The following is a 13,835-nucleotide window of genomic DNA, read 5'->3' on the forward strand; positions in this document are numbered from 1 at the left end:
AGGTATTAGGCACTCTTCGAGATCCACAACTGTGGGTCCCGGATGAACTTAAGACTATGTGGATTATAATTAGGCAAGATGATTAAATAAACAAAGAGAATAAAAGGTCAAAGAGTTTCATTATAATATAATGAGAATTGGTATAAATCTTAAGGACTACAAGGATACAACTATAATGATTTATATTAGATGACTACGTGTATAAAGAGAAAAAAAAAGGGGGGAGGGTCCTAAGTTTTTTTGCCAAAAGGATCACCTCGTGCAACATAAATAATACTTTGCAACTCCTCTTAGATAGGAGTTGCTCATATTATTCAGCGGGCATAAACTATCATCTCCTGCTACCCGATTACTATGTTGAAGTTGTTTACTTAGAGCATTTTAATTCAATTCCAGGTCGCGTCCTATGCGTGCACTACCTGTCCCATGCCTATGGTCCAGGAGGCGTTGAACCTCTATTTGGGTGGTTCTAAACTTTACTTAGGCTGCTCAAAATAATAAAACTAAGCGATATTCAAAACAAATAGGACTTCACTTAAGGATAGTTAAAGGCTCAAGTTAGCCTCCATACAAAGACAACAAATGCACGCAGACAGATTTCTACGTTAGGCACTCGACAGTTTCAGAATTGAGAAAAATTGTAATCATTAAGCTCTATAGACATGGTCTCTAAACAACTACTCAGTTTAAGAGTATCTAGTACTGTTATGCTATTTATTAGGATTACAGATTATAAGTTATTAAAACCTATAAACATGGTATCTTAGTGATTTACGCAATAGGGGGAGTGAAAACCATTGGGAATACTCAGAATTACTCGTGTTTGATCCTATTGGAATGCTTTCTCAGCAAGTAGCAGTATTTTATAGCTATGTTCTAATAGTTGGCAGTTGAAAACTGATTCTGCAGCACTTTGTCCTTATAGGCATGTTTTCTAGGCGAGCGATAGATATAACAGTAGCTGATGAATCAATTAAGAACCTATGGACGTGATATCTAGAAGAGCACCAGTAGAGCATACGCTAGTATAATCCTATAGGCATGGTATCTAATGAACATGCTGCCGTTATGCAAATTGAAGGATGGTTATTGCCATTTGTTTCCTCTAGGCATGCTGTCTAGTGACATATAGCAGTAGACATGGGAATAAATAGAGTACTTAAGCTCATACTTTGATAGTAAACAAGTTGTGTGAGTGTGTGACTCCACTAATGGCATGATTTCTACTAGTGTACATGGAGATTCAAATAGCATACATGGTAGGTTGGATAAAATAACAAGTAAATCATACAAATCCTATAGGCATGTTTTATACCCTTTCATTCCAACATTAGAATATAGCATTTCCCCAATTTCACTAACACCCCAATTGTTTATTACAAAATAATTACAGATCATATGAGGAATATAAGTACAAATATTACACAAGAAATTATAGTAGGCCTACAACAGGCCCAAAGGAGATACCCAGTATTGCCTGGGCCTTCAACAAACTCCTTTTTCGGAAATAGCATGCCAGATCCAAACAGGGGACTATGCCCATCAACACAGCCCAATAGTCATAGAGGAACTCAAGCCAAACCAAACAGTCACAAATTGACCATATGACCCAAATATTGAATTACACATAAATCACTTACACAACCGAGTTTGCAGATTATACAAATAAGGTGAGTAAGAAAAGCTAAATGCCAGAGATAGCTCAAGCTCCAGCAGAAAAGAGGGTGATCAATGAACCCCAAATCCCAGTGTGTTAGAGTTCACAAGGGTCTCAAATGGTCCCCGAGTAATGCTCACACTAGAGAGGTCAATGGAGAGAGTTTTGGTGGCCTTGGCTTTCAGCTGGCCAAGAGTGATAGATTCAGAATAGTGTAGGTAATAAATGAGAGTGAGAGAACAGTGATCAAGTGATAGAATTTGAAGAGGTGCACTTATATTTTAGAAGCAGACATAGCAGGGGTAATTAAACAAAGAACATACAAACAAAGAGAATAAACAAAAACTCAAAGGACAGGTTGATATGACAAGTTCAAACACTTAGCATATTGGGAAAAAACATTTTGTAAGAAGTAGGGGAATCGAGTTTTCTGAGACTACAAGATTAACATACAAAGGTGCACAATGCCAAACGAGTCTAAAGTAGAGCACTAACTTAAAAGATTTAAATCCTAGGGTTCCAAATTATGTTGAATATCCATCACAACATACCAGAAAGTAGACATGCCAACTTATATCACTAAGACAAAACAGTATCAAACATTATAAGGAAACACATGTTAAGATGGCTACTCTAAAGGTCCCAACTAATCATAAACAAATACATTGTTAGGCAAACCGAATACATAATGAGTGACAAAATAGCATGGGAGTAGGTCATAGCTAGAGTGAAGGTCTTAACGTAGATTAGGACACATTATAGATACGAGCCAGTCATTACAGGAACCCAGAACAAAGTAGGGAAGCAAACTCATGCCAAACAACGAATGTAAACATTTAGGTACCAACACATTAGGCTAGACGAACTTAAGAGTTTCCAAATTATTCAAGTTAAGCATAAACATATCTCAGAACTGACAGTTTAGGTAAAATCAAATGCTAAAGAAGTTCATATCATAAAACGAGTTCAATGCCAACAAGGTTGCACATAGAGATGGTCTAGAAAAACATTAGGTCATGAAATTTCACAGGTATGAATATGGAAATCATGAAATCAGGCGAATAAAATTGCAAAAAGCTAAGGAACTTACAAGTATCACTTGACAAATAGACAAACAAGAAAGAACAAACTCCACAATACTCTAAACATCAGCAAAGTGAAATAGAACCGATAATCTTAGTGCGTCAGAGTTCCCAAAGGCTTCAAACGAACCTCGAGCTGTGCTTGCACCAAAAAAAGTTGAAAAATCAAATTCTGGTAGCCTTGGCTTTCAGCTGGCCAAGAGCTAAAGTATAGAACCAGAGAATGAGAGAATAATAGAGTGACAGCCTTTAGTTTCTTTTTAGTGAATCTCGTGAAAAGGTCTGTTTCAAAGGGGAATGGGGAGGGGTTTATATAGTTGTAGAAATAAAGCAAACAAACAAGGAAACACTGTAAAATCAAACATAAATAAGGAAATAATAACATGTAGAGTCAATTTAATCGGATTAGGATAAAAATTAGGTAAACCCTAGTTCATGATGAAGAAACAAAAAATAGTTAAAATCTCACTTAATCGAACCCATACGACCTTGCCATGATGCATATGGACAAAATATTGTCCAAATACCTAAGGGTGAAGCTGATCTACTTTTATTTGGAGATTGATATTTGCCAAAAGTGGAGCAAGTACTATGTAATACAGTAAAGAAGCAACCGGTAGCAAAGGAACATAAGTAAGGTAAGTAAATAACGGGTGAAACCCATTGTTAATGTGATTAGGATAGGGATTGGTGAAGGCTGGCGATTAGGGTTATTCAGAGAAGAGGGGGGATTCTAGGGATTTCAGGGCGGCGGGTTGGTAAGAAACGGGCTAGGGTTTGGGGGAAGGGGGAATATAAGGAAACGAGTAGGTGTGTTATGGGTCGTTGATTATTTGAGATCAATGACCAGAATCGCAAGGGAGATGGGGTGGGTTATTTGAAATAGGTTCCGCATGGGTTTAGGTTAAGGGGTCGTTTGGATTGGGCTACTGAAGAGGAGAGCGAGTGGGATAAGTGTTTGGGCCAAAACTGGTCCGAAGAATTAGCCTAAAATTGGGTCAATTTTTAAATAAGAGATTAAGGGGAAATAATTTAATAAAAATAGGTAAAATAAATGCTATCTATGTAACTTAATACTTTAAAATGATAGTACAAGATTATAAAAAATGTAGAAACTTATTTTGACCTTGAATAAAATGACAAATGCAATAAAGTTGTAAAATATAGGCTATTATTGCAAGGTTGTGCAAATTGCCAAAAATACTAGTGTAAAAAATGAAGTAAAAATATTTGAAACAATGTATTATGGATGCAAATAATAATTGTAGATGATTAAGTCATCACAAAATGATTTGAAGGAGTAATTAATAAATATTTAAGTAATTTAAATGTAAGAAAATTAATTTTAAAGCTCTAACAATTATGGAAAATTATAGAAAATTCTTGTTTAAAATTTGTAAACTAAATAATGATGCGAAATAATATTTTGAAACTATATATACTAATTGAGAAAATATGAGGGCAAAATTGGGTATCAACAGCTGCCCCTCTTTACTCGGGAATGATAAAAGTCTTGCCAGGTAAAGAAAATGATGACCAATTTGGCCGAATTGAGTGAGGAATGATGTGATTTGAAAAAATGGAGGTCGAACCCCGGTTCCTGAGTTGCCTACATATCCCTGGTATTACGGGAATCAGGCCGTGTGTAGTTCTAGATCCAACGGTGAACGAAACCGATGGAGTTATTATAGGAATATTTGCATGTTTCAGCGACGGTTCTTTTGGGTATGATAGTATCAGATGAATTTATGTGGACTCGTGAATGTGAATTTGAAACGTTACGGATGTGTCACAAGGCAGAAATCTGAACGGTCACAGAGTAAAAGGTAGGCAATTACTGGTAGTTGGTTACGTTTGAAACAATTGAAGGATGTGAATGTTGAACGGAAACCAGAGTGAAGATTGCTCCCATTTGTAGAACGGTTACCTCCTGGATTACCTGCAAAACTTAAAACATGGTGCGTGCTAATATATATATGGTTTATTTCAAAAGTTTAAACGTGATGCAAATTCCCTTTGGACCATGAAGGTTGTATTTGGATAGTGAGGATGATGTCCTTAGACCATGATCTCCTGGACCATAAAGCGTATGATAAGGGATTCGCAGGCCATGAAATGGTGTCCTCCGTCCATGAGGATGGTGCCTCTGGACTATGATGCCTTTGAATAATGATGTGCAATTTTGAGAGATCCTCAGGCCATAGAATGGTGTCTCCCGGCTATGAGGATGATGCCTTCAGACTATGATGCCTTTGGACAAAATGGCGATGTTTCAGCTTATGAAATGCAAAGATGTGATGCTTGGTCATATGCGAGGACGAGACAAGACAAGGCTTAGTATTCTGTGAGATGAGGGCGGCGCTTAGCCCTAGGTGACCAAAGAGATAGTGCTAGGTCTTAGGTAGCGTAGTGGAGGTAGTATTTAGTCTCACGCAAGGAAAGGCAATGCTTAGCCTTATGCAATTAGGGAGGCAATGCTTAGCCTCATGCAAGAAAAGGAGACAACGCCTAGTCTCATGCAGGGAAAGGCAGTTCTTAGCCTTATGCAATTAGGGAGGCAGTGATTAGCCTCATGAAAGAAGAGAAGACAATGCTTAGTCTCATGCAGGGAAAGGAAGTGCTTAGCCTCATGCAATTAGGGAGGCAACGCTTAGCCTCGTGCAAGAAGAGAAGACAATGCTTAGTCTCATGCAGGGAAAGGCAGTGCTCCGCCTTATGCAATTAGGGAGGCAGTTCATAGCCTTCATGCAAGAAGAGGAGACAATGCTTAGTCTCATGCAGATAAAGGCAGTGCTTAGCCTTACGCATTTAAGGAGGCAATGCTTAGCCTCATGAAAGATATGGAGACAATACTTAGTCTCATTCAGAGAAAGGCAGTGCTTAGCCTTATGCAATTACGGAGGCAATACTTAATCTCATGCAATAAATGGAGACAATGCTTAGTCTCATTCAAAGAAAGGCAGTGCCTAGCCTTATGCAATCATAGAGGCAATGCTTAACCTCAAGCAAGAAATGGAGACAATGATTAGTCTCATTCAAAGAAAGACAGTGCTTAGCCTAATGCAATTACGGAGGCAATGCTTAGCCTCATGCAATAAATGGAGAAAATGCTTAGTCTCATGCAGGGAAAGGCAGTGCTTAGCCTTACGCAAGAAAGCAATGATCAGGTGCGAGAGAGTAAAGTATTTGTTAGCTTGATATGTTTGCGTTTAGCAACTTCTCGTCATGGAGGTAGTGATTTTGTTGTGCGTATGTATTTGCGAATATTACTGTTGTGTCTATCGTACCTGCATTCAAAGAAAAATTGTGAGTTTTTCACGGGAGGGTTGGTTTGTGCTCTTGATTCCTTGCTTCGCCTTTACTCCTGTCTCGAGATCCTGTTTGAGTTACCCTGGGTAATGTCTGGCTATCATAGAAACAAAGTTTTCGAAAAAATATGCGTGCATTTGACATATTATTTGCGAAAAATATAATTATTTGAAATTCAGTATGTGATATCAAATAATTTAGATGAACCGGTGACTATGACACATTTCAGAGATATTGCAACCTCCTTGCAACACTTTTGGTTGTTCCACATATGGCGAAGTTGGTTGAACTTGCAATCTTGTGCCAATTTCCGATCATGGGGAAAATAAAGATTTTATTAAGATGTGACCGAACCCATAGGGCTACCTATGTATCCCCTCTTAAATGGTAATCAGGTCAAGCGTAGTTCAGTTACATCAAGTGAAGAAATGTAAACAATCCTAAACATAGTATCTATTGACTGTGTTTGAGTTGATAGGTTTTGGCCAAATCTCTCCGTCCATTTATGCAAGTATGAGTGTTCCTCCTGTTAATATTTGATAAACCATGTAGTGACCTTGCCAGGTTGATGAGAACTTCCCCTTGGCTTCATCCTGATGTGGGAAGATCCGCTTTAGTACCAACGACCCCGGTGTGAATTGCCTTGGTCTGACCTTTTTGTTGAAAGCTCTTGCCATTTTGTTCTAGTAGAGTTGACCGTCACATACTACATTCATTCTCTTTCCATCAATCAGAGCCAGTTGTTCATAGCGGTTTTGCACCCATTATGCATTGCTGAGCTCGACTTCTTGTATAATTCTCAAAGAAGGGATTTCTACTTCGGCTGGAATAACTGCTTCAGTGCCATAAACCAATAGGTAAAGAGTTGCCCCATTTGATATGCAAAACATGGTACGATACCCGAGAAGAGAAAATGGCAACTTCTCGTGCAATTGCTTGTAATTATCTACCCTTTTCCTTAGTATCTTCTTGATGTTTTTGTTGGCGGCCTCTATAACTCCATTCATTTGCAGCCTGTATGCCGTGAATTTTTTATGCTTGATCTTGAAAGTTTCACACATGGCCTTCATTAGGTCACTGTTGAGATTGGTGGCATTGTCGGTGATGATTGACTCTGGCATTCAGAACTGACAAACAGTGCGATCCCGAACAAAATTTTCCAGGACCTTCTTAATTACAGCTTTGTAAGATGCGGGTTCAACCCATATTGTGAAGTAGTCTATGGCCACTAGAATGAATCTATGCCCATTCGAAGCGGCGGGCTCGATCGGGCCTATGACATCCATACCCCAAGCCGAGAAAGGCCAAGGTGAACTTGTTGCATTGAGTTCATTGGGTGGTACCCGTATCATGTCAGAATGTATATGGTATTGGTGGCACTTTTGAACATACTTGATGCAGTTTGTTTCCATAGTCATCCATAAATACCCCGCTCTTAGTATCTTTTTGGCTAAGGTGAAACCATTCATGTGTGATCCGCAGGTTCCGGCATGTATTTCCTTGAGCAATCTGGAAGCTTCCTTAGCATCGACACACCGTAGTAATCCCAAATCAGGAGTTCTTCTATACAGAATTCCTCCGCTTTGAAAGAAATGGTTGGCTAATCTTCGAAGCGTGCTCTTCTAAGTATGGGTAGAGTGCTCTGGATATTCTCCTTTTTGCCAAATATTCCTTGATGTCGTGGAACCACGGATTTCCATCGCTCTCTTATTCAATATGAGCAGAATAAGCTAGATGTTTATGAATTCCTACCGGGACATGATCGATGAAGTTCTTGTCTGGGTGTTGTATCATGGAAGATAGAGTGGCCAATGCATCTGGGAACTCATTTTGAACTCTCGGAACATGTTTGAATTCTATCTTTGTGAACCTTTTGATCAGCTCTTGTACACAATGCAAGTATGACAATATTTTGGTGTTCTTTGTGGCCCATTCTCCTAGAACCTGGTGCACTAAAAGGTCTGAATCTTCGATTACCAACAGCTCCTGAACGTTCATGTCAATGGCCAACCGGAGTCCCAAAATGTAGGCCTCATACTCGGCCATATTGTTGGTGCATGAAAACCTGAGTTTTGCGGATATCAGATAGTGTTGGCCGGTCTCTGATACCAAGACTGCTCCAATACCAACTAATTTAAGTTTGCTGCTCCATCGAATAACATTCTCCAACCATCATATGCTTCGGTGATATCTTCTCCCACAAACGACACCTCTTCATCGGGAAAATACGTTTCCAATGGTTCGTATTCTCCGTCTACGATATTTTTTACCAGGTGATCGCCAATGCCTGCCCTTTGATCGCCTTTTGAGATACATAGACGTTGTCGAACTCACTCAACAATATTTTCCACTTTGCTAGCTTACATGTAGGCATGGGTTTCTGAAGATGTATTTTAGCGGGTCCATCCTTGATATGAGATATGTAGTATATGCACAGAAATAATGCTTCAACTTCTAAGTTGTCCATGTCAAAGCACAACAGGTACGTTCCAGCAAAGAGTACCGGGCTTCGTAGGGTGTGAATTTCTTACTCAGATAATATATCACATGCTCCTTTCTTCCAGTCTCATCATGTTGTCCCAGAAGGCAACCAAAAGCTCCATCAAATACGGACAAATAAAGCAATAGGGGTCTTCCTAGTTCTGGTGGGACCAAAACGGGTGGTTTAGATAAATACTCCTTGATTTTGTCGAAGGGTTGTTGCGGCTTGATTTTTTCAAAGGGGTCTTTAGTCCAGCTTGTTGCGGTATCTTTCCTCAGCATCTTGAAGATCGACTCACATATCACGGTTGATTGTGCTATGAAGCGACTAATGTAATTAATACGCCCTAAACAATTCATCACATCTTTCGTATTCTTCGAAGGTGGAAAGTCTTGGATTGCTTTGACTTTTGATGGGTCTAACTCAATTCCTCTGCAACTGACGATGAATCCTAACAATTTCCCGCAGGGACTCCGAAAGCACACTTTGCAGGATTAATTTTCAGGTTATATTTATGAAGTCGATCAAAGAATTTCCACAGATCCGCTATGTGATACGTACACTTCTATTTCTTTATGTATCATGTCATGGAAAATAGTTGCCATGTCTCTCATGTAGGTGGCTCCGGTGTTCTTCAGACCAAATGGCATCATTTTATAACAATATATTCCCCATTGCATCATGAAGGCTCTCTTTTCAGAATCCTTCTCATCCATCCAGATTTGATGGTACACCGCGAAGCAATCCACAAAGGATTGGAGTTCATGTTTGGAATGATTGTCGATCAATATGTGTATATTAGGCAACGAGAAATCATTGTTGGGACTTGCTCTATTTATATCTCGGTAGTCAATACATACTCTGACTTTCCCATCTTTCTTCGGAACTGGCATGATGTTGGCCAACCAAGTCGGGTACTCGACCACTCTAAGAACCTTGGATTTGATCTGCTTGGTGACCTCCTCTTTTATCTTCAAACTCATGTCCGGCTTGAATTTTCTGAGCTTCTGCTTTATCGATGGACATGTAGGATTAGTGGGTAACTTGTGAGCTACTATAGATGTGCTCAAACCCGTCATATCGTCGTAGGACCATGCGAATATATCTTCATATTCTTTTAGGAATCTGATGTACTCTTCTTTCTCTGATGGTGATAGATGAATGCTTATGCATGTTTCCTTGACCAGTTCGGAATCCCCTAAGTTAACTGCTTTAGTTTTGTCCAAATTGGACTTTGGCTTGTTTTCAAAATTTTCCACTTCTCTACGATTTCCTCAGGTATCGTATGATCTTCTAGGTCTTCTGAATCACTATCCTTATGTTGCGTTATCTTATTACATGTCACAGTCACAGGTTCACCGGGATAGGAAATAATAATGCTGTAAAATGAGAAAATTTAGAGAATAATAGTTATTACGAAAAGTAGCAATGCATTAATTGAAATCTTTAAAACGTTAATAAATGTGGCTCGATGACTCGAGCAATTATTTCAAAGAAAAATACTGAAAATATCTCTAAAGCTTAAAAATAATTGATGCTAATCTACCAAGCTACCCAGGAACTCGAAGGGCTCGGGATGGTATAGCAGTCCAGTTTTTTAGAATAACTCATTTCCCCACGGTCTGAATCGTAAGGTCTTCCTCGTCCTCCTCCTCAACTATCGCACTGCAATCCATATCTTCTTCATCCAGAAATAGTTTCCTCATGCCAGCTAAGACTTTATCTTCCTCAGATCCCCACATTATGTCAGCTTGATGAAATGTCTATTATAGAGATGGTATTGGTTGTTCCAGCGGATAATAAGGACCATGCCATGGCGGCGACCAATCTTGATGCTCTTGCTAAGGATATTCATATCCAAGCCCAAAAGTGGTGCCACGACGCTGTGGTTGAATGTGTTTGGTGATCCCTTAGAGGTTTTTGCCGAGACCCTTGCCAGGTTCATATCCTGTCCATATTAATATGCTTTCTATCTTGTTACTCCACCATCGATCCTTTTCAATTACGTTGACTCGCTCAATGCGATGGCATGTTTCTCCACCCAGCTTCTTCCTATTCTCGATGACTGGAATGGTCTGATTGGTGTAGATGGGGTTGCTTCCATCCCCATGGATAATCACTTCTTAATGGTTCCATTCAAACTTCATAGGCTAATGCAGAGTAGAAGCCACCGCCCCATCGGCGTGTATCCAGGGTCGTCCCAACAATAGATTATAGGTAGCAGATATATCCAGCACTTGGAACTCAACATCAAACCAGGTCGGGCCCATTTGTAGGTTGAGGTTGATTTCTCCATTTGTGGCTCTTTGGGATCCATCAAATGCCTTTAAATTCATACTTCCCATCCGTATCTCGTGCAGGCCTTTACCCAACCTCTTTAGAGTAGTTAGTGGACATATATTGAGACTTGAACCCCCATCTATTAGGACCCTGGTGATGAATGTATCCTCAAATTGCACTGTGATGTGTAGTGCCCTGTTATGACTTAGTCCTTCTGGTGGTAACTCATCCTCGTGAAAGGTGATTTTGTGGCTTTCCAGTACCTGCCCGACCATGTTGGCCATCTCTCCACTAGTGATGTTGGTGGGTACACAAGCTTCACTCAACGCTTTTATCAAGGAATTCATGTGTGTCTCAGAGTTTTGCAGCAGTGACAAGATGGATATCTGAGCGGGCATTTTTTTCAGATAATCGAAGACAGACTATTCCCTTGCTTGTACTTTTCTCCAAAGGTCATCAGGGCCAGTCTCAACAGCAGGGGGCTTAGATGCAGCTTCCTTGCTTATTCCTCCCAAGTGCTCAAGTGTATAAACTCTACCAGTTCTAGTCATGCCTTGTGTTGCACCTGTTTCCTCAATTTTTGTTTTTCCTTTCCTCCTTATTTTTGCAACGTAATCCCATGGGATAGCATCAGACTTGTAAGATGGCGTGGGAGCTACCATCACAGTGAAGGGTGTGGTTACCTCGACTTCAAACAGTGCCAGTATGGTTACCTCGACTTCAAACGGTGCTTGGGTTTAGGATCATCTCCCTCTCGAATGAGTGCAATTGACCCTTCCGAATCCCATTCCTTGCCAGTCTCTATCATGTTCACTCCCTCACCTCTGTGATCCAGGAGAGGATTATTACGAATATTTGGTGCAGCTTCCTTTGCCTGTATGACTTTAGTGTCGATTAATGTCTGAATCTTGTCCTTCAGTGTGCGACACTCATCAATAGTATGACCCTTCATCCCTGAATGATAGGCACCTATTTTGTTGGGGTTAAACCACTGAGAAGAATTCTCCATGGAAACTGCAGGAATGGAAGTGACGTAACCAGTAGCCTTCAGTCTCTCGTATAGTTGGTCTATGGGTTCACCAATTAGGGTGTATTGTCTAGGTGGTCTGCGGTCGAAGTTTGGTCTTGGTTTTTGGTAATTTTGGCGGGCGGGTGGTGGTGAGTGATAATATGCGGGTTGAGTGTTATAGGTGTGGTAGGTGGTAGCAAGTTGTTGATAACTGGGGGGTGAAGGCTGGTATGTGGGTGGAGGAGTTTGGTATGTAGGTGGAGGTGTTTGGCATGTGAGGGGATACTTAGCACCCTGGGCCACCATTACAACACCCACTTCATTCTTCTTCCAGATACCTCCCGATTGCAAGGCTTTATTTGTGGCGTGTAGTGCTTAGAAATTCGGCACCATCCCGCTTTTAATCCCTTCTTCTATTCTTTCTCCTAGCTTGATGACTTCAGAGATTTTGTGGTTCTCAATAACCATCAACCTTTCATGGTATTGCAGTTCTTGAGCTCTGATAAAGAACTTATTCATTTGTTCTTCTTCGAGTGCTGGTCTTACTTTTGCAGCCTCAGAGCTCCACCGATGAGCATATTCACAGAAGGTCTCTGTTGGTTTCTTTTTTAGGTTTTCAATGTAGAAAACATCTGGTGCGTTGTCGGTGTTGAACCTGAACCTGTCCATAAAGTCTGATGCCATGCTTACCCAGCTCACCCACTTCTTCGGATTCTGGATGATATGCCAGGACAATGCATCTCCTGTGAGGCATAGCATGAATAGTTTCATGCGGATTTGTTCATTTTTGCCCACTCCTGCAAGCTTGGCACAATATGTCCTCAGATGAACTTTTGGATCACCAGTTCCACCGAACATTTCACATTTGGGAGGTTTGTACCCTTCCCGCATCTCTACATCTGGCTGAATGCACAAGTCTTCATAATTCAAACCTTCAATGCCTTACCACCTTCGACATTTTGAACTCTGCCAGAGAGCTTCTTGAGTTCTTCAGCTATATTCTTGTTGAGCAGGTCCTTCTCGGTTGACTCAGGTATGTATTGGGTTTGTTTTGGGGTATTGGGTATGGGGTAAGGTATCAACATATATCGGGTTGCTTTGGTGGACTCCGGGGATCTGGGCATAAGGGTGATCATTTGGTGAGTTTTGGAGGTCAGGACTGGGTTGTGGTATATTCTGGGGAGTATGATAAGTGGTAGTCTGCGCGTATTGGGTTGGGTGGTGATGATGTTGTTGCGGAGTTGGTATTGGAGGAGGATTAGGGTTTTGGGGAGGTGTAGGATACTGGTGTGGTGCAGGAGGGTTTGGTGGCGGGTTTTGTTTTTGTGGGTTTTGTGGTGCTTAGTTCTGGGTATTTGGATTTTGTTGGTCAATATCAGGGACATTTAGAGTGAGAGAGAGGTTTGCCAAGTTCCACACCTGCTCAAGTTCTCCCTGTAGCTCCAAAATCCTTTGTTCCAGACGTAAGACCAGTTCATTCTGTGCCGGGGTGCTCCGACCATCTGAAGTTTCGACGTTCTCAGGTATAGTAGTGATGTCCTTCTTGATACCACTCAAATCGTCCATTTTCCATTTCCATTTGCTTTTTTCCTTTAGGTTCACTTGGTGGAGGAGGAGGTGGAGGACCTCTAGATCTAGTGTGATATCTTGACGATGCCAGTATGCACGAACCAACCTTGGGGAATGGGAATAATCAAAAAGAAGAAAAAGAAAAAGGTAACCAAGTTAGTAAGGGGTATTGAAAGAATGCTTCCAATATTAAACATGTTTTGCAAAATCAGGTAATACTTCGCGTCCTAATTTGGGGACCTCATTCTGCCCGAGGTAGGCCTAAGCGACACATAGACTTGGAGAAAATTGATGCCAATAATTGTGTCATTTCATTAATGTGAAAATGAGCCAAACCTTCACTAAATCGATAATTATAATAAAGTTACTAATGGAATTTATCCTTATTACAATTAAAATCTAAAAAGGACATTATTTTCTAGTCTACTTGGTCCTGAAGGACGTTCT

At 40.5% G+C, this 13,835-nt stretch overlaps 1 protein-coding gene across 1 annotated transcript; it reads right to left on the minus strand.

Moving 5' to 3' along the window:
- Positions 1-12,194: 12,194 nt before the first annotated feature.
- LOC138898891 (uncharacterized) lies at positions 12,195-13,385 on the minus strand. The gene is made up of 2 exons (XM_070184999.1): positions 13,239-13,385; positions 12,195-12,722 (listed from the first exon to the last, which is right to left on the minus strand). Exons 1-2 carry the CDS (start codon positions 13,383-13,385, stop codon positions 12,195-12,197), a joined length of 675 nt encoding a protein of 224 aa, XP_070041100.1.
- Positions 13,386-13,835: the final 450 nt, after the last annotated feature.

The sequence above is a fragment of the Nicotiana tomentosiformis genome, chromosome 9 (genome assembly GCF_000390325.3).
Source record: "Nicotiana tomentosiformis chromosome 9, ASM39032v3, whole genome shotgun sequence".
Lineage (NCBI taxonomy): Eukaryota > Viridiplantae > Streptophyta > Magnoliopsida > Solanales > Solanaceae > Nicotiana > Nicotiana tomentosiformis.

Excerpts from the sequence above, each read along its gene's own strand:
- LOC138898891 (XM_070184999.1), bottom strand. The coding sequence starts at position 13,385 with ATGGACGATTTGAGTGGTATCAAGAAGGACATCACTACTATACCTGAG. Across the intron at positions 12,723-13,238 it reads TACAGGGAGAACTTGAGCAG|CCAGATGTAGAGATGCGGGA; the intron begins GTGTGGAACTTG and ends TTGTGCATTCAG.